At 39.9% G+C, this 21,224-nt stretch overlaps 2 protein-coding genes across 2 annotated transcripts; one reads left to right on the top strand and one right to left on the bottom strand.

Moving 5' to 3' along the window:
* Nucleotides 1-5,681: 5,681 nt before the first annotated feature.
* Nucleotides 5,682-7,493, bottom strand: LOC110860221 (insulin-degrading enzyme). Its single transcript, XM_022109274.2, has 9 exons — nucleotides 7,453-7,493; nucleotides 7,226-7,395; nucleotides 6,882-7,164; nucleotides 6,597-6,789; nucleotides 6,405-6,542; nucleotides 6,114-6,332; nucleotides 5,935-6,030; nucleotides 5,756-5,848; nucleotides 5,682-5,693 (listed from the first exon to the last, which is right to left on the bottom strand). Exons 1-9 carry the CDS (start codon nucleotides 7,491-7,493, stop codon nucleotides 5,682-5,684), a joined length of 1,245 nt encoding a protein of 414 aa, XP_021964966.2.
* A 7,540-nt stretch (nucleotides 7,494-15,033) lies between these two features.
* On the top strand, nucleotides 15,034-19,816 carry LOC110860220. Its single transcript, XM_022109273.1, has 8 exons — nucleotides 15,034-15,576; nucleotides 15,640-16,103; nucleotides 16,310-16,508; nucleotides 16,583-16,807; nucleotides 16,919-17,897; nucleotides 19,078-19,257; nucleotides 19,572-19,689; nucleotides 19,759-19,816. The coding sequence occupies exons 1-8, from the start codon at nucleotides 15,034-15,036 to the stop codon at nucleotides 19,814-19,816; spliced, it is 2,766 nt and encodes a 921-aa protein (XP_021964965.1).
* Nucleotides 19,817-21,224: the final 1,408 nt, after the last annotated feature.

Below are 21,224 nucleotides of genomic sequence, written 5' to 3'. Positions count from 1 at the left end.
ATTCTTTCATTAGAAGTCATTACCAATCTTTATGCCAAAATTCAGCTTAATTGAGTGATTTTGCAAAATCAGTATGGGTCACCCCACCGGGTACCTCTGGGTCAAAATTGCCAAAATTGTATCATAAACTCTCATTATAAGCTGTTATCGACTTCCATACCAAATTTCGGCTTAATTGAACGAGTTTGAAAAATCAGTTTGGGTGACCCCATAGGGTCCCTCCAGATAAAAATTTTCGCAAATTCACTTCATAGATTTTCATTATAAGCCATTAGTTACCTATGTACCAAATTTCAGCTTTCTACGACAATTTTGAAAATTTGATGCATAATAACCCCACCACCTACATGACCCCCACCGGTCAACCACTGGACCGATTCGGCTCATCTTCGAACTTGATTTGTCTTTTGGGTAGATATAGATGTGGTAAAAATTTCAAGTCGATCGGTTGAGTTTAAAAAGACTTATCGCGAAGACAGACGGACGGACGGACAGACAGACATAACGGGTACATAAGCCCTGGCTCGGGCTAAAAAGTACAATTGGTAAACATGTACTGCATTGTTATAAAAACTATTTTAGAATTTAGTTTGTGACACATTTACCTGGTGTTACGATATTCGAGACAGGAAATAATTGGTGGAAAGTCACTGGTGCAATTGTTGTTGGTGGCACGAAAATGTCGTCAGTATTTGACTCGTCACTGGAATGATGATCACGAAACGTCGGACACTTACTGCTCGTGCTGGCAAGATTGTTTTTTTTTATTCTTCATCACTTGTTTCCGCTTAATTCTTCGTCACTTGTTTCCGCTTAATTCTTCGTGAATCTTTTTCATCGATTTTGCTGGTTTCAAGGTCGGATGTCTCTTCTGCAAGTATGGAAGCCTCTCTTGCCACAATCAAATCGTCTGTTTAAAAAAAGTTAATTAATTCAAGATTATCAAAATTTTGCACTTAATTATTTTAATGCTTACCATACTCACACAAGACTCTGCATGGACAGATAAGCCAGTCTGACGAGGGTGGTTGATAATTGCTAACAAATTTTGCTAATTGTACACTTTTCATTTTAGAGGGCGGATATCTAAAGGGTGGTCACAATTCATACGAACTTTCTGCAAATGCATATATATACATGACACGATAAGTCTCACCATTGACAGTGTCATATTTTTGTTGGAAATTTAACTGGCTGCTAGTATCCGAAAACCAGAAGTCGCTAGGTCACATGGTTCAAAAATGAGGACATAAAATTCACAGCAAGTTGCCAAACGCGTCTGCCACTACCACGAAAATGTGTGCGGACGCTCGCGGAAGTTGACTTATAGTCATTTCAAAAGCGAAGGAATCGCAAACTCGACAATTTACCAAGTTCTGGATAGGTTTGAGGAATCAGGAACAGCTGAATACAAAAAATCTACTTGACGCCGTGCTCGTGTGATGACCCCTAAAGTGATTAATGCTATTGACACTGCGTATAAAAAAGACCCATCATGGTCAGAACGAAATTTAGCCCTAAAATTGAAAATATCAAAGACAACCCTGCATTTAATTAAAGCTGACAAGTTGGGGATCAAATCTATAGGGTTACAACTACTCCAAAATACGAAAAAAATCAAAAAGCAAGGGCTAAAACTAACTGTCGCAAAATTGCGGAGAAACGCCTCGACCCAATCTCGACCAAGATTCTCGTCATGGATGACGAGACATACTGCCCAATTGACCCATATGACGTTCCTGGCTTGAAGTTCTACTCTTCCTCTGATAAGGTGACCGTGTCAGAAAAATTTAAATATAAGCCTAAGGCAAAATTTGCCAAGAAATATTTAATTTCCCAAATTCTTGACTCTGATGGTAATGTTTCAAAACCCTACGTCACCACCGAAACTATGAACACTGAGCGCTATTTGAACAATTGCGTAAAGAAGATATTGGTCCCCTTTATCAATAACCGTGATGTCCTTTTCTGGCCGGATATGGCATCTTGTCATTATGCCCGTCCCGTTGTCGACTACCTGCGTTCCAAAAAAATCGACTTTGTGGAGAAAAAGGATAACGGCCCCAATGTACCCCAGGCACGTCCAATCGAAAAACTCTGGGAATTATGCAAGAAGGAATATCGTAAGAGAAAGACTCCTGCAAAAAGTTTGAATTCATTTCGCCAAATCTGGACGTACATCTCAAAAAAGGTAGCGAAAAAGAGTGGCCGAGCACTCATGGGGAGCGTCAGGCAAAAATTCTCCACATTGGTAGGAAGGGGGTATTTGCCCCTTATGATGCAAAACATAAGTAGAAGAATGGTAAACCTAAAACTTATTCAAAACTAATGCAAAATTAATGTACTCATTATTTTTATATATGCATTTGCAGAAAGTTCGTATGAATTGTGACCACCCTTTACACAATTTTATTTCCACTTATGATCTGGATTGGCTGGTGGTAGTATGCATGAAGAAGAAATTACGTCCATTGCATTTTCTTCGTCCGGAAATACCACTAGAGAATATTTTCCCATTTTAAAATATTTCACGACTTTGGTTCTCACCAAATGTTCCAATAAAGGATGTGAGGCATGCTCACTTTTTACTGCCGCTCTTTTACTTAAACATTACAGTAAACGGCAAGAGTCCGGGCCGTAGATATAAAGAGTTCGGTTTTAAGTCAATTCCCCACTGCTCTGCCGACTAATGAAAATAATCGTAGTTAGATGTCGCTGTTCTCCACTGAAACGGCCCATCTACGGCGAGCAATCTTTTTTGATCCGGCCATAATTGCACTTTGCCGACTCAAAATAGAGCATCGGGAAACAAACGGGTTAGAATCGGCAAAAACTACAGCTCTATCCCGCAGGTCCCGACACATTTTCGACAGTTATAAGAGCCTTCATGGCGAGTGGAATGTATCCATCGTGTCCGTCTGTCTGTTTGTGACACGCTAGCGGACGAACACGCGAACCGATTTTGATCAACATGGGCCTAAAATTACCGCTGGGGCAATGTCAAGATGCTCAAAATCGGTTCAGTTGTTAACCGGTGGAAGTCATGTTGGAAGTAGGGGTATTATGCACCAAACTTTGGAAATGGTCATACAAAGCGGAAATTCGGTATATAGATCATTAACCTGACCCCCACAGATTTTGAAATATTATCCAATTAGCTTGAAATTTGATGTGGACCTTTAAATTGTGAAGGTCCATTTTAGCTTAAAATAAAAGATTGTAAGGTGAAATTTGAAAAATTCTGTTTTCAGGGTACCCTATGGGCTTGGCTCCAACGGATTTTAAAATATTGTGCTAGAACCTTGAAATTTAATAATCGAACAAATTCCTTGGTTCGGGCTATGCAAAGCTGTACTGAGAGGTTTTGGCTTAGCGAAAGCAAAATATTACCGAGATGCAATTTTATCAAGTATTAAATCTTTCGAACCATAAACAAATCACCTCCGCTGGCCGGTTTTAAATGTACATATTTCAAAAAATCCTTAGCATTGATGTTATATACTGCCGGAATATGCAACGGCAGTAACATACATGAATTATTTCCGGATCCGGATCTTCAACCCAGTCAGTGCTGTTTGTGACATGTATCGTCACACTTCTTCTCATTTTCCCTATCAGTTTCTACAGTCAAAAAAATTGATTGTGAGAATTCATAACAATTAAAACGACTTGAATTTAACAATTGTACAAACTTTGTAAAACCCTTGTAGCTCTTTTAACGTTATTGTTGACGCAAGCCTAGCTCCATTCGCTTTTCTGTTGAAGTTGTATTTCCCAAATTTTATTTCCTTCCAGTAATACGCCCCATTTTTAAACAAGTCAGTGAATTCAGATTGAAACATATCCACCATACTTGAACGTTTTTGAACAAATACATCTTCAGACATTGTCCTCAAATCGTTCTAAGTACGAAAAAAATCTTTGTTTACTAAAATTACTAATAATGTCCTACTTTCCATGGTTGCGTCTTACCTCGAAACTATCAAGGAATCGATTAATCCCTCGTTCCACAGTGTTAGGAGGTAGCACTCCTTGCACAGAAACGGCCAGGATACTGGAGGTGCGACCAACTAGTGGAGAGCACTCTGTTTCCACGATATAACCTAATTGTTCATTTGTCCGAAGTTGCGTCATAATTGGCGCCTTCATCAAATCTGCAAGAGCAGATTTGAGCCTTAATTTTACTCCGGAATGATGTCACATCTGCTTGAAGAAGAACTTTTGAACATGTGTTTTTTGTATCATCTGTCCGAATTTTGTATTTAATGACGGTTCCTACAATTTAATTAACGTGTTCAGGATTACAGTTCATTACGTGTACCAAATTGGAATTCTAATCAGAAGGAATTTCTACTTCGCGAAGCATCCTCTCGTAGTCAGATGCCAGTCCTGGATGCACGCCGCGCATGCGAAGCAAATCTTCTACAAGGCGTACTAGCGCTTTGGCTTCCTAACCACCGAAACTGGTTAACGTTCCCGAAATAGTGGTAAGATATACATATTTCTGATTTACCAATGGCAGAAGGTTCCCATATATGAACCACTCAAATCTGGGATGGGAAAGAAACTGAGAGTAAAACATCACAAAGTCGTTTAGCTCCAGCCCTGTGTTAACAAACCAAATCTGAATCTAAAATATCTAAAAAGTAGAAATTCACAGAACGACCACATAAATATGGGTAAAATTGCAATGTGCAGAAGGCGGTGCCTTGGTAGTTTAATGGAAAAGCGGCTGATATGTATTCAGACGACGTGTGTTTGATTCCCCCATGGGTTACAAAATTTTTCACAATTGCAATTTCATAATAAAATTAAATCTAAAAAGTTGTAATGTTCTCCATACCTTCCACCACATCCAAAAGTAGTGCTGGTGAATACTTTGTTTCGAACAGGATTAGCTCTACATCAGCTAGGCCGCATGGTTGCGTAACTAATTCTCCCACCAAGGTACGGCGATAAATATCTTTTGCAATATTAAATGCGTCATTGTTAACCGGAAAGTTCGACATCTTATTGAAAATCGTCACTAGTATGTCATCAATGCGATGACTGAATCCGTCCACAGCAACCTAGGCATTTTCCACGTAAAATCGAGCGGATCAATGGTAATTTAAATATGCCGACATGCCTCAATACCGAAGGGCAAATTGTCAAAAGAAATTTCAAACCCTATCCTCATCGCTCCGTGGAGTTCTGCCTGGAAATATTGCACCAGCATTTTCACAAATATTGCGTTAAGCGCAGCATCAAAGGCTGTCACAGATGAATGTGGACTGCAAGCAAAAGATGTAATAGTTTCTAACAATGCGTGGACCCCAACGGGGTCACGCCAAATTAAATAAGACCTGCACTAATTTATGAGTGAGGTCATACCAATACAAGGTTCAATAGGTCACTTTCTTGAATAGGCAGTTTTGTAGGAACTAGGGAAGGTCAAAGTTTGACAAAAATGCAAGAGTTTTTTTGGAAAAGGGCAGCCTGCGGGCAACAACCCATTTCTCCACTCACATAGAAAACTTGCATTTTTTCAAACTTTGACCTTCTCTACCTTCGCTAAACCTGCCTATTCAAGAAAGTGACCTATTGAACCTTGTATTCATATGACCTCACCAATAAATTAGTACAGGTCTTATTTAATTTGGCGTGACCCCGGTGGGCACCCCGCATTGTAAGTTCGAGTATTAAGCATATTGCTGAATAACAATGTTAAACATGTCAAAATTATTAGGAACTTGATTTACTTAATTATTTTCACCCGCACCATGACCTTTGGAACCTTGAAGATTGTGTCTTCCAGATTCCACACGAGGGAATATTCTGTGACAAGTATGCAATGGATGTATTGTTTCTACTCAAATGAAATCAAGGTTCAGTCAAGTTCTTATGTATACATACGTTATATGCTATGCCTAAATTATATTAAAGCTTACTTACCCCGACGTTTTGGGACTTAATCTGGAATAATTCCGGAATATAAGCATTCGGTGGGGGCAGCTGCCTAAAAATATTAGAGGAAGAGTTCGCATATCCCTAAGAAATATGTAACTATAAGAATTATTTGATTTGCATAATTATCGATTGATTTGCCTAATTATTGATTGATATGATTGTACCGTTAATTTTTCACTCTCTATTTTAGCATAGTTGTAGTGAATCTTATAAATTGGTTCGTAAAATTTCGTTTTGTTCACTGCCTTCGGAGACAATATGGTGAGCCTCATATTATCTGGAGTTAAAAGTTCGGCAATGTTGGTTAAAATTTCTTCGGAATAGCTAACCACACTCCGATTTTGAAAAACTGCTTCCAAAATGGATTCTTCAATTGAAAGCTCCTATTTAGTATTGTGTTTCTAAATAGATTTAGCCATTCATCAAAAATATTAATGGGGTTTCCAAGCCGTTACCAGTAGGTCGGCTCCAATGCTTGTAACCAATTCTTCTGTTAGTTGCGGGTCCCGCCAGCGCCGTCTAACATCAGCAATCTGCTGCATCTCATCCCAAAACCATTCTTGTGGTCCAACCAATTTCAACATTGAAATATACTAAAATTTACACTTTATTAAAATTTCGAAACATTAATTAAAATAGGAAATAACCTCGAAAACTAGTTGAACAATGTGATCTTGACGTTCGAGTCCAAATGGAGTAAGTACTGCGGAAATTAGGATCATGCGATAGTCTCGAAAAGGCTTTGATCTTTCGCAGGTAAGGTACGAAATGTAGCTTAATTTTTCGAGATGCTCAGCCAACGTTTTTGCTTTCGTGTTCAAAAATTCCGACATAGTACAACTGCGGATTCATTAACATTTATTAATCTACATTTACAAATACTTCTTTAACTTACACTATGTTCCCAGTGCTCCACTAATATGGGAAAGTACATGTCCAGTTCTCTAACGTCACTAACAGGCACAACTTCTAATATTGTTCCTAATTCCTCTCTTCCGTACGGAGACGTATCCCAAACAGGGAAAAGCGTCCCTTTGTTTGGAACATCGCTAAAAAATCTTGCCACACTGTCCTCCAACTCATCTAGAGGTTGTGGTCCGGCCACAGCTATCACCATGAGGTTTGCAGAATAGAAGGTTTCATAGAACGTCTGCAAAGCCTGAGTAATGTTTATTCCAAACTTTGTTGGTTGTTCCCAGACAGAATTTTGGTTCCCTGAAAGTTGAAAACATTAATGGCAATAGAAAAACCTACCTCGCCTTGGTGTCGGACCAACCGGTCGCAAAATATCCATACGGATCCCCTTTTCTTGACGTCATTCTCTGAATAGAATTGTATCTAACAGAGTCTTGACTAAGGCCTTTGATAAATTCAGACTCCACAATGGCAGCTTCTCCCTCGACAAATTCTTCACTTAAAATTGGCGATGCAACGGTGTCGAACAATCTACAAAATTATAAGTATGCAACTTACACCAATCTTAAGTTTACCTAAGTAACTTACTGTTCCAACCCTTCCTTCAGCATGTTTTCTTGAACAGTCATATAGTAACGGGTGTAGGATAGCTCAGTTTCCGCCAAGAATGAGCCTGCATGACTGATCGCGAAATTTGAAAATCCATAGGGTGTAGGGTTCTTTTGGTTTCGGGTGAATAACATATGTTCAAGTAAGTGGGCTAACCCAGGTATCTGGCTAGGGTTGTTCATATGCCCTAAATAAAAATACTTTGAGTTAAACCGATTTCAAAATGGACCATAAATATCACACGACAACCGTTTCTCGTTTCGTTTCGTTCCCTCCAAGAAACGGAAACGAAATCAACCCTTTCCAAAATTTGAGAAACGAAACAGAGACGAAACGCGTTTCCGTTTCATGTATGATCCGAAACGGTCCGAGCACTATCGGGTTCTATCGACCACCGAACACATTAGAAACACAAATTTGAAAAACGACTATTTATGATTATATCGGGCCTGTGTCAATTACTAATTTGTAAATGTAATTCTAAATATGTAAACTAGTCAAGTATTGCAATTCCTGAATCCTGTTGAATCCAGAATTTGAATTTACCAACAAAACACAACGTTAATGTTTAAAAAAAACAAATTTTACATATTTATGTATATTGTATATTTAGAGTACTAGTTTTTGATTAATGTATGTCCTACATAAAATATACTTTTTTCAGAAAGTTTTTAGATAAAATACACGAAAAGTATATGTATTATATTTTGAATACCTTTACATACATACATAATATACTTGCAAATATTCCCTAGCAGCGCAAACCCAGAAATACACGTGTGATTTTGAGGTAAAGTCGTGGCAATCTGGTATCCGTGTTCAACCCGTGTGTATTTTTTGGAAATACTCGGGCTTTTCTCGGTCAGAAAATACCAAAATGTATTCGGATTATGTAACACGTATTTCTACACATTAATACACGTGTTTCGTACACGTGTATTTCTCGTTCCGAAAGCAAGGAAATACTCGTGTTTAGCACGTGTTTAGTTATTAGCTGCGAATTTGCGAATTCTACTTCCGCCGCTAATTTTAATCAAACACATTTGCCCCTGCTGATTCATTTAAAAACAAACTCGTTAAATTGAGTTATTTTTGAAAATGAAGAAATCCCGAGACAGACAAGTGCAGAGACAGGTTCGAAGTGCTGTAGCTGATTTTAATTTGGTTATGAGAACAGTGCCGGAAGTTTTGTCGCCGAATTTAATGGTGTACTCGACAGTTGAGGAAAATTTAGAAGCAGTCGACTCTTTTGAAACTGAAAGTACAGGTGGGTCGAGTGTTCAATCTTCGTCAAGTGTTGGTACTAGTTCATGTAGCGAAATTGAGTATGAATCGGATATCAAATTTAGTGATAAGATAAGAAATTGGGCTATAGTTCATAACATCACCGCCACCGCAACTAGTGACCTGCTAAAACTTCTTCGTGGTCACCATTGTTTCGAACATCTTCCTCTTGATAGTAGGACGTTATTACAAACACCCAGGGCAACAACAATTTCTAATGTTCCTCCAGGACAATACGCCACATTTGACTGGATTACCTCTATTCGAAAAATAATTTCACAAAATGAGTTAATATATAAAACAGTGAAAGTTCAAATAAACATAGACGGGATACCATTATACCACAGTTCATCATATCAATTCTGGCCAATCTTGGGCGCAATTAATGACAATGTCTTCGTTATCGGAATTTACTCAGGCCACGGGAAACCAAATTCAGTAAACATCTTCTTGACAACATTTATTCGGCTGTTCGAAGAATCCCCCCAACTATTAATTAATGGCACTCAATATAAAATCAAGTTGAGTGCTCTAATTTGTGACGCACCAGCACGTGCATTTGTGCTTGGAACAAAGTGTCATAGTGGATATAGTTCATGTTTAAAGTATACTATAAAAGGGGTATATTATAAAAAGAGAGTTATATTTCCATCTATACTATAATTTCGAAAAGTCCGTCCCGTGGAATTTTCCGTGACATCCCAGCTTTCTGATTGGTTGCCGGCGTTCTGGCTCAACCAATCAGGGAAGGGATACGGATTTTGACTATAATTATTTTAAGTATCATTTTCAGTATCATTTTCAGTATCATTTTCAGTATCATTTTCAGTATCATTTTCAGTATCATTTTCAGTATCATTTTCAGTATCATTTTCAGTATCATTTTCAGTATCATTTTCAGTATCATTTTCAGTATCATTTTCAGTATCATTTTCAGTATCATTTTCAGTATCATTTTCAGTATCATTTTCAGTATCATTTTCAGTATCATTTTCAGTATCATTTTCAGTATCATTTTCAGTATCATTTTCAGTATCATTTTCAGTATCATTTTCAGTATCATTTTCAGTATCATTTTCAGTATCATTTTCAGTATCATTTTCAGTATCATTTTCAGTATAATTTTCAGTATCATTATGATTATAAAAAATTATTGGTATCCAAAAAAAAATTCCTTAGCAACGTTAAAAAAATTCCTTAGCAACGTTAAAAAACTTTCTTAGCAACGTTAAAAAAATTCCTTAGCAACGTTAAGAAAATTCCTTAGCAACGTTAAAAAAATTCCTTAGCAACGTTTAAAAAATTCCCTAGCAACGTTAAAAAAATTCCTTAGCAACGTTAAAAAAATTCCCTAGCAACGTTAAAAAAATTCCCTAGCAACGTTAAAAAAATTCCCTAGCAACGTTAAAAAAATTCCCTAGCAACGTTAAAAAAATTCCCAAGCAACGTTAAAAAAATTTCTTAGCAACGTTAAAAAAATTCCCTAGCAACGTTAAAAAAATTTCTTAGCAACGTTAAAAAAATTCCCTAGCAACGTTAAAAAAATTCCTTAGCAACGTTAAAAAAATTCCCTAGCAACGTTAAAAAAATTTCTTAGCAACGTTAAAAAAATTCCCTAGCAACGTTAAAAAAATTTCTTAGCAACGTTAAAAAAATTCCCTAGCAACGTTAAAAAAATTCCTTAGCAACGTTAAAAAAATTCCTTAGCAACGTTAAGAAAATTCCTTAGCAACGTTAAAAAAATTCCTTAGCAACGTTTAAAAAATTCCCTAGCAACGTTAAAAAAATTCCCTAGCAACGTTAAAAAAATTTCTTAGCAACGTTAAAAAAATTCCCTAGCAACGTTAAAAAAATTTCTTAGCAACGTTAAAAAAATTCCCTAGCAACGTTAAAAAAATTCCTTAGCAACGTTAAAAAAATTCCCTAGCAACGTTAAAAAAATTCCCTAGCAACGTTAAAAAAATTTCTTAGCAACGTTAAAAAAATTCCCTAGCAACGTTAAAAAAATTCCCTAGCAACGTTAAAAAAATTCCCTAGCAACGTTAAAAAAATTCCCTAGCAACGTTAAAAAAATTCCCAGCAACGTTAAAAAAAATTTCTTAGCAACGTTTAAAAAAATTCCTTAGCAACGTTAAAAAAATTCCTTAGCAACGTTAAAAAAATTTCTTAGCAACGTTAAAAAAATTCCCTAGCAACGTTAAAAAAATTTCTTAGCAACGTTAAAAAAATTCCCTAGCAACGTTAAAAAAATTCCTTAGCAACGTTAAAAAAATTCCCTAGCAACGTTAAAAAAATTTCTTAGCAACGTTAAAAAAATTCCTTAGCAACGTTTAAAAAATTCCCTAGCAACGTTAAAAAAATTCCCTAGCAACGTTAAAAAAATTTCTTAGCAACGTTAAAAAATTCCCTAGCAACGTTAAAAAAATTTCTTAGCAACGTTAAAAAAATTCCCTAGCAACGTTAAAAAAATTCCTTAGCAACGTTAAAAAAATTCCCTAGCAACGTTAAAAAAATTCCCTAGCAACGTTAAAAAAATTTCTTAGCAACGTTAAAAAAATTCCCTAGCAACGTTAAAAAAATTCCCTAGCAACGTTAAAAAAATTCCCTAGCAACGTTAAAAAAATTCCCTAGCAACGTTAAAAAAATTCCCAAGCAACGTTAAAAAAAATTTCTTAGCAACGTTTAAAAAATTCCTTAGCAACGTTAAAAAAATTCCTTAGCAACGTTAAAAAAATTTCTTAGCAACGTTAAAAAAATTCCCTAGCAACGTTAAAAAAATTTCTTAGCAACGTTAAAAAAATTCCCTAGCAACGTTAAAAAAATTCCTTAGCAACGTTAAAAAAATTCCCTAGCAACGTTAAAAAAATTTCTTAGCAACGTTAAAAAAATTCCCTAGCAACGTTAAAAAAATTCCTTAGCAACGTTAAAAAAATTTCTTAGCAACGTTAAAAAAATTCCCTAGCAACGTTAAAAAAATTTCTTAGCAACGTTAAAAAAATTCCCTAGCAACGTTAAAAAAATTCCTTAGCAACGTTAAAAAAATTCCTTAGCAAAGTTAAAAAAATTCCCTAGCAACGTTAAAAAAATTCCTTAGCAACGTTAAAAAAATTCCTTAGCAACGTTAAAAAAATTCCTTAGCAACGTTAAAAAAATTCCTTAGCAACGTTAAAAAAATTCCTTAGCAACGTTAGAAAAATTTCTTAGCAACGTTAAAAAAATTCCGTAGCAACGTTAAAAAAATTTCTTAGTAACATCAAAAGGATTCCCTAGCAATCTTAATAAATCCCTTACCAACGCTAAAAAATCTATATAAAGTTAAAAATTACATAACAATGGATAGTTTCCAAAACAAGCGTAAGATCATATTACTGAATTCTACTTAATGTTAGTTTAGTCTGAAAATGTAATTTCCATATGAATTAGTGCAGATCCTCAGTTATGTACTAATTGTGGAATGTTGGTGGAACCTCATTTTTTGCCCGTCTTTAAGACGGGCTTCTAAGCTAGTATAGCATAAATCCCGAAAGAACAAATTTATCATTTCGTGCAAAAAATGACCCACAGCATCACAACGAATCAAGAATTATGGAGAAAACCGACATGGACTTGGCGAAGGACACACCAGGGGAATATATGCATTTGGTATGTCTTGGAGTGGTACGAAAAATTTTACACCTGTTGACAAGGGTAAAAAATGTCCGGCTAGATTGCGGCCTTATCAAATCGAGGAAATTTCAAAGGCTCTATTAAAACTTAAGAAGTTCATTCCTCAAGAATTTGCACGTAAGCCACGCAAATTAAAGGATCTCGACCATTGGAAAGCCACCGAATTTCGTCAATTCATCCTGTACACTGGACCCGTGGTTTTGAAAAGCATAATTTCCAAGGAATTATGCCAACATTTTATGTCGCTCCATGTTGCAATATCTATTCTAGCTGGTAAAACTCTTCATCTCACAAACAACAATTATGCAAATGAGTTGCTACATTATTTTGTAAAATATTTCGGCACACTTTATGGCCACGAAAATATGTCATTTAATGTCCATGTACTTCTGCATTTAGCAAGTGATTGTATTAATCACGGGCAACTTGACAAATTTAGTGCATTCAAATTTGAAAATAAACTTCAACATATTAAAAATCTGGTGAGGTCAACAAATTGCCCCCTACAACAAGTGCACAGACGACTGATCGAGAGGGAAAACCAAATCCCTTCACACGCTTCCAGTCAACCTTTGCCATGACTCGTCTCTCCATGGGTTTATCGTAACCCTCCTGCCTTCATTTCTAATTCCTCTGTGTTTTATAAAAAGTTCCATCATACATTATTTAAGCTAAGTGTAGTGACTGCTGGGAAGCACCGCGAAGCTTGAAGGAGCAGCATCTGGAATTCCGCCCACTTTTTGCTCTATTATTTTTGATATAAAATTTTATCAAAAAATCTGGTTTACCATGTCAAGGTGAGTGAGTGCTACACCCACCCCGACATGGGAGGAAGAGGCCGCTCCCAGGGAAGTGCTGGGTTGTGGGGGAGGGGGAGTGGGAGCGTGAAAGTGCTTTCTCCACACTTAATGTGTGGAGAGAGTCCTCACCTTCGACCTCCTTCCCACTGCAACCCCTATTTAAATATTATTATTTTAATAATTATGTGGACAGCCATGAGCCCAAATTTTGTGGGCTTATGGCTGTTCTACATTATCTCAAAAAATCTTCTTTCCAGGAAAGAAGAGGAAATGGAGGAGGAGATCCTCAAACCTGAGGGCGAAGAGGGAGATTTACATCTCCCCTCCGAGGTTGAGAATTCGCTCCTCCAGGATGAGGTGCATCCCCCCTCGGATGATGCAGTGAGTGGAGGCCAGGGGGAGGCGATGGAGATGGGGGGCGATGGAGTTGGTGGAACGTTGCCACCAACATCACCACCACCACCACCAATTGCCACCGGCTCCAACAACCGCACAAAAAGGAGGAGGGCGAGGAGGCAACGCCGGGCGAGGGAACTGCGGGCTGGGGGTGCGCCTCCTGCCCCCAGTTCGAATGACGTCACTGCCACCGCGACCACCACCACCACCACCACCACCATCACGGCTCCAGTCACAACGGCCACCAGTGCCACTGCGACTGGGAGCATGGTCTTCCCCTCCACCCCAACCACTCGGAGAGGTGGGGAAAGAGTGAAGAGGGTCAATCTTGAGATTGACCCTACACTCAAAAAAGAAGGTAATGGGTCTTCTTCCTCCACCACTACCAACAACAAGAGAGGCAGGGAGACCCCTACCTCCAACAATCCGAGGGAGAAGAAGAGGCCCTCCACCTACAGGGAGGCCGTGATGGAGGGCAGTGAAGTGGTCATCACTTATAAAGATGACCCTCACCGCCCTCTTTCCAAAAAAGATCAAGAGGCCATCCAAGTTGGGTTCGCTCTGCCATCGACGCGGCAGCAACAACGACACTGCTCAAGTTTGGTGGACTTGTGATCCGGGGTGGGGCATAGTTCTCACATGCCGTGACCCTACCACCAAACTTTGGGCTGAAGGGGAGGTGGACAAGCTGGAAGGGGGGAAATTCGCCACCAGTGAACCCGGACCACCTGAAGGGGTAGTAAAGGTGAGCTTTTGGGTCAGGGAGGCAACACCACCTTTGGCCAAGGTACTCTTCCCTACCATCTCTCGACTCAACAGGGGTATGGACACGACCACTTGGAGAATGACTCATTCGATAAGGTCAGGTCAAGGCTTTGTCTGTTTTTGTCGCATTCCTAAATCCTGTGTGGCGGCCTCAAAACCGCCCGCAGAATTTAATTACTATTTTGATGAGTTGGTGTTTCGGGTAACTGAAACACCCCTTCAAAATTAACCTCGCGTCATAACGCTCATCAACATGACTAACAATAACATCAATACACCATCACACTCATCTACATCTCTTCAAAATGGGTTGTCATCTTTTAATATGACAACCAAAAGTGTGAACTTGGTGCAAATTAACTTGCAACACTCAAAACAGGGTACGACTTCTCTATGTCGTACCCTAGCAGAGTTGCAGACATACATATGCCTAATACAAGAACCGTACTGGTATAAAGGCAAAATACGAGGTCTGGGGGGTTGTGGCAACCTACATTATTTTTGTCGGGATGCCCACTCCAGTAGATCTTGTATTATTACAAGCAGGGACATCAAAGTGTGGCCCCTGCTGGACTTATGCTGTAGAGATGTCACAGCCATCCGTACCCAGTGGGGGGGTATTGGAGAGGTAGTTATAGCCTCAGTATACATGGATAGCAAATATACATGTCCCCCAGAGGAGATGCATCGATTGGTTTCATACTGTGAGACCAACGGTCTACCCCTGGTGATAGGTAGTGACACCAACGCACACCACACCATGTGGGGGAGCACCAATATCAACAGCAGGGATGCACAACTATTGGAGTACATTGCACAGGTGGATCTGCACCCCATTAACAGGGGACACAGAGCCACCTTTGTTGTATCGAGTAGGAAAGAAGTTTTAGATGTCACATTTGTATCCTCCCATTTGCTGGACCGGATAAAAGCCTGGTGGGTTGATGACAACGAAAGTTGTTCCGACCACAGGTATATTCGGACCAGCTTAAGCCTTGGCCCCCCTGACCCTATCACCTATAGAGACAGGAAGAGAACAAGGTGGGACTTATACAAATCAGTATTAAAAGGATTAACGGAACTCGACCCTGCTGGGGCATGCCCAATGTCATCCACGGAGGACATTGAGGCGGGTGCTAGTAGGGTCAGTGACTTTATCCATAAAGCATACGATGTGGCGTGCCCTGAAAAAGTACTCAAACCCACGTGAAGGAGGGTACCTTGGTGGAGCCGTGAGCTGACTTTTCTTCGAAAGGAGGCTCGCAGGCTTTATCGGGTTGCCCGCTTCGGAGGAGAAGAGGCATGGGCGGATTACAAGGCTGCTCGTAACTACTACTCCCTTGAATTGAGGAGGAGAAAAACCGCCTCGTGGAGAAGGTTTTGCGAGAGTGTCGAGGAGGCACCTGTTGCTGCCCGACTCTCGCGCATCCTTCGCAACGATGGCACAATCAAACTGGGATCACTGGACAAGGGTGATGGTGTTTACACCAGGACCCTTTCCGAGACCTATGAATTACTACTGGATCAGTCGTTCCCTACGGACCCTCAACGGGTTCCATGGGAACCTGACCACAGTAAAGTGGATGATGAATCCATTAATTTGATGGTTACATCCTCAAATATCAGTAACATAATTAACTCGTTTGGCCCACAAAAAGCGGCTGGAAAGGATGGCATCTTTCCAGCCCTTTTACAGCATGGGCTGGATGAGTTAATTCCGTACTTGGTTCCTCTAATGAGGGGGTGCCTGACCTTTGGATACACACCTCTGAAGTGGAGAGAGTCCAGAGTGGTATACCAAAGCCAGGAAAGGAGAGTTACGAAAGGGCGTCCGCTTGGAGGCCCATCTGTTTAACCTCCTTCCTGCTAAAAACACTCGAGAAACTGGTAGATGGCTGGGTCCGCACGCCTGATCTTGTTGATAGGCTGCAGAGACACAGTCAGTACGCCTATATGAAGGGCGTCTCCACGGAGGCTGCCCTTCATCAGATTGTCAGCCTTGTTGAGGGGGCCCTTGACTCTGGCGAGTATTGTATTGCAGTAATGCTGGATGTCAAGGGCGCTTTTAATGAGGTTAGATCTGATACCATTATCCGTAGCCTTAGGAGGTTTGGCGTCAATGAGGTATGTGTTCGATATATTGAGCACATGCTTCGGACACGAACCACTTGGGTACCCGATTCTAATCTTGTGATCAGGTGGGTGGTGCAGAGAGGGTGCCCTCAGGGGGGGGGGTCCTTTCACCGCTTCTCTGGGATCTGGTCGTAAGTGAAATTCTGGAAAAACTGCATGATCGGTTCCCTCAGCTGTACTCACAGGGCTTTGCCGACGATCTCACAACTGTGGGACGGGGCATTGACCTTGGTACAGTGGGGAGTCATATGCAGAGAGCAATTAATCTCGTTAGTGATTGGTGCAAAGAGGTGAGCTTGTCAGTCAATGACAAGCTTGCCCTGGTACTATTTACTAAGAAATACAAATTTACTGCTCCTGTGATTAAGTTGGATGGTATTCCCATCCCTTATCAAAAACAGGTAAGATATCTTGGGGTCTTATTGGATCACAAGTTGAACTGGGGCCCACTGTGCAGGGCTAGGGCACTAAAAGGTTTGCGTGCCCTGGCCCAGTGCAGGAGGGCTATTGGTAAGACTTGGGGTCTTTCCCCCAATATCACAAATTGGATCTACAAGTCCATAATTCGCCCGGCCATGGAATATGGGGCACTCCTGTGGGTTACGGCCTCAGGGGTGAAATCCCACATGGCCCAGTTGCAAAGAGTACAGAGGTGTGCCATGCTTGGTACAACTGGTGTAATGTCTAGCACTCCCACTGCAGCCCCGGAGTGTTTACTGGGGCTTGGCCCAGTGGACATCCGGGTACAGCAAGTTGCACTACGTACATACCATCGCCTCGCTCACCACGGGCAATGGAAAAAATGGACCGGGGGTGATCGTACGAGGGCGTTAAAGCATAACAAGTTTGTTGAAATCATGGCATCTGGCATCAGTGAATTCAGGATGCCGTGTGAGAAACTTGTAAATCCGCCAGCAGAGAGGAACTTTGTAAGCTCTATCTGCTCGGTGAAAGATTGGGAGGATGGTAGCGTGCCAACGTCTGACTCCGACGTGAACTGCTTCACTGATGGTTCACGGATGGGTGAGTGTTCGGGAGCGGCTTACTACCTCACTTACAAAAATCCTGCCCAGGAAGCTGTGAGGTGCTCAATTCCTCTGGGATGGGCACCCACAGTTTTCCAAGCAGAAATTATGGGTATCATCAGGGCTTCTGAAACGTTGACCGACAATTCCCATGACCATGGTACCGTTGACTTCTTCATTGATAGTCAGGGTGCCATTAAAGCGCTCACTAGCCCATGGCCAGTTTCATCACTGACTGCTGAGGCTATTGAAACGCTTAATCATATTGGGGAGACTAAGAAGGTAACACTTCATTGGATCCCTTCTCACCATGGATTTGAAGGGAACGAAGTGGCTGACTTGTTGGCCAAGGAAGGTACTCTTACTGGGTACCTTGGCCCGCAGCCCTCCATTCCTCTATCCAGAAGCACTGTAATCTCCAGCATTACGAACTGGGCAAGATTGCAGCATACTAAATCCTGGGAAAGCAGCAAGGGTTGTTCAACTTCTAAAGCTTTTCTCTCTGCCCCTTCACCGGGGCTTAGCAGTAAGCTTTTAACCCTAAATCGGAAGAATCTGCGATCAGTAACACAAACCTTAACCGGGCACTGTACTTTAAATGGGCACCTGAGAACAATGGGAGTGGTTGATGAGGCCATGTGTCTTTGCGGCCGTGGCCCAGAGACTGTATTTCATTTACTTGGGTCCTGTGACAAGTACTGCGCCCTAAGGTTAGAACTCTTTGGGAGGCATGAGTTGCCACCAGAGCAAATAGCGACTATGTCTCTGCCCGATCTTATTCAATTCATAATCAGATCAGGGCGGTTTGTAGGTCAAGTGAGATCTGTAAATCGTGAGAGTCATGATTTAGCACAGTAAAGCGGTGTATACGGGGAGACTGCAATAAGCCCAGTGCTTGCGCAGCTGACGGTCCTGTCCAACAATGGCAGGATCGTCACCCCACCAATACATACAAGTAGTGACTGCTGACACAGCCTGTGAAATTCAAAACGGAAATATTGTAGTCATACACACATTTTTCAAGAAAAATGGAGAATTATTTCTTGGACGGACGTTTAAACACAAAGTTGACTTTTATGCCACTCCGTGCCCATCATCCCTACTAAATATTTACTTGTTATCAAAACTTGGGCCACTTGAGTGGTTCCACTACTCGCAAATAGTGAAAAAAATAATTTTATTGCCCTGCGGAACAGATTACTTTGGGGCTCCCCTCATTCATCTATCAGGATAATAATTGAGATACGTGTATAAGTAAAGTGAAATTTTGTTAGTTTCGCCATGAGTAGATATTTCGTTCTGGTAAAATTTAATGAGACTGATGAAATTGAGATCGTCACAACTTCATGGCTACGTAATAATAATACCCAGTGCATGTGGCCTAATTACAAAAATCCTAGTAGAATTGTAACAGCAATTCATGACGTCAAAGTTCTTGGAGGGGGGCATCAATTTGGTAACTCAAAAGCTTCTGTTCTTGATATAATATTCGGTGTGACATTTAATGCTCATAGTTAATATTCATTGTTTTTTAGCCACTTATCGTGAAGCGGTGCAAAAACTTCCAAAAGTGATGGACCATTCAGACGTTGGGAGTGGCGAGCGGAGAATATGTCGGGGAGCCAGACGTGAAAGTGACAGTTCGGATACCGATTTGAACGACTCAGTCAAGTCCATTAATATGCCGCCCCCACCAGTGATAGGTGCCCACTTTTGTATGTACTCCTTTGATTATTGCAACTATTCGTTAACGCCATAGATCTCCAAAGAAAGTGTATAAGTGTACGGAAGTAACGTAGCAAAGTGCACGTCGGGTTTTATCCAAACTCTGTGGGGACCAGTTGACAAACTGCTACAATTGGATCGGGTCGAGAGGAGGAAAATTGGCTTTTCGTGATGTCTGGATGAAACAAGTAGTTTTGGGTAAATTTCATAACAGTACACTTTTACAAAACGCATGCGAAACTCAAATATTCACATCAAATTTTTCCGGATTTTATTTGGTTTTAAATTGTCATGCTATTTTTAGACGCAGTTCACTTAAGTTTATCACCAAAGCAAGTGTCGGACGACGAGATGGAAGCTGTAATTCAGGAGCATTTGAAGGCAGCAGCGAAACGACTCAAGCAGAACAATTCCGTTGACAAGTAAATACAACAAATTAGCTTATTTGTCGAAGGATTGAATGCTAAGTTTTAAATGTTTCCTATCATTAGTGTGGGAGCGTCGACAGATAATGGGTCAGATTTTGCTAACCAAAACCAGGACATGTAGCTGTGACCCCTATTTTTAATTACAACAAATTAATTGATTATAAATTAACTACAACATAGTAAAAATAAATTTGGGGTATGAGCTAGTCAAACATTGGTGTAAATTTTGTGTTTATTTAGCATGAAACACGTGCTTATGGGATATACAAACTCGAGATTACGGCCTAATTTTACGAAAAAATATCACGAGTGTTACACGTGTTGGTGTTAATTTCGTTACGTGTATAGCACGAGTTTTATACGAGTCTGACACTGCGGAATGGCGACAAATACCCCCAAAGAGCACCAACGTTTATACCAAATCACCACGTGTTAATCACGATATTTCGTGTTCTCCGATTCGCGTTTTTCCCGTGTATTTACCGGGTTTGTGCTACTAGGGATAGACATATAAAATTACCTAACTCTGCATATTCAATTATGCAAAAGAATTTAATCAAGAAAAATTACTAATCAACTGTTGCAAACCACATAAATATATAAACCAATTTAGTCTCCTTCTAGTAATCAACTGTTGCAAACCACATAAATATATAAACCAATTTAGTCTCCTTCTAGTAATCAACTGTTGCAAACCACATAAATATATAAACCAATTTAGTCTCCTTCTAGGAAGAATTATTTTTGTAAATCAAAATTGTTTTAAATTTTAGTGCGATCATGGATAAGGGTTCAAATTGTACTTTTCCCCACTTGACAACCATCTTCAGCAGTCTAATTATGTATTTTTATCTCTGGTCTCTGCATAAATAAAACTTTACCTGCAGCCACATGCAAGCTGGCCGACGCGTATGTCCATGTTTTGTCACTAATTAGAACAACTTTCATTCCATTTTCTAGGTGTCCTCCTCTATACTCTCGGTTGTAAAGTGGATACCCAGATGCCTCAGGAATGTTCAAGGTATTCTGATTAAATTCAGTTCTCATGTAGGTCGACGAGCTGTTGAAAATAAAATATTTAGCGCACCCTTTGTACATATTAACCTCGAAGGTTTATACATATCATTAAAGCCTTAATTGTACCTAGAAGTAATTATGAACAGTACCAGATAGTCTCGGGATGACATCGAAAGTATGTTACTTATATAATGTTAATTCTATATTTATACTACGAGATATTTATTAGTGTCTCAGAATGAATCGTGAAGCGTACAATCCATATCAAATAAACACGGATGCGATTTAGTAATGCAAAAATATAGTGTTTAAAGCAACTCATTGTTTACTGCCGGTTCAATTGTTCTCAGTTAATAAATATGCATTGTTTGTTAATTAATTGGACCAAGTTTTGTTTATGGCAGTTAGGTCTTTATGTAATTAGCCTTACATACATAAATGTGGTATCGCCACTGGCTGGGCTATTCCTCTTGACGGCCACCCCACGAAGTACAAGTGTTGTGAAGTTCTTA

This window comes from Folsomia candida, unplaced genomic scaffold (genome assembly GCF_002217175.1).
Source record: "Folsomia candida strain VU population unplaced genomic scaffold, ASM221717v1 Fcan01_Sc030, whole genome shotgun sequence".
Classification (NCBI taxonomy): domain Eukaryota; kingdom Metazoa; phylum Arthropoda; class Collembola; order Entomobryomorpha; family Isotomidae; genus Folsomia; species Folsomia candida.
Note: the sequence above shows the minus strand (reverse complement) of the source record. Positions and strands in the feature narration are given on the sequence as shown.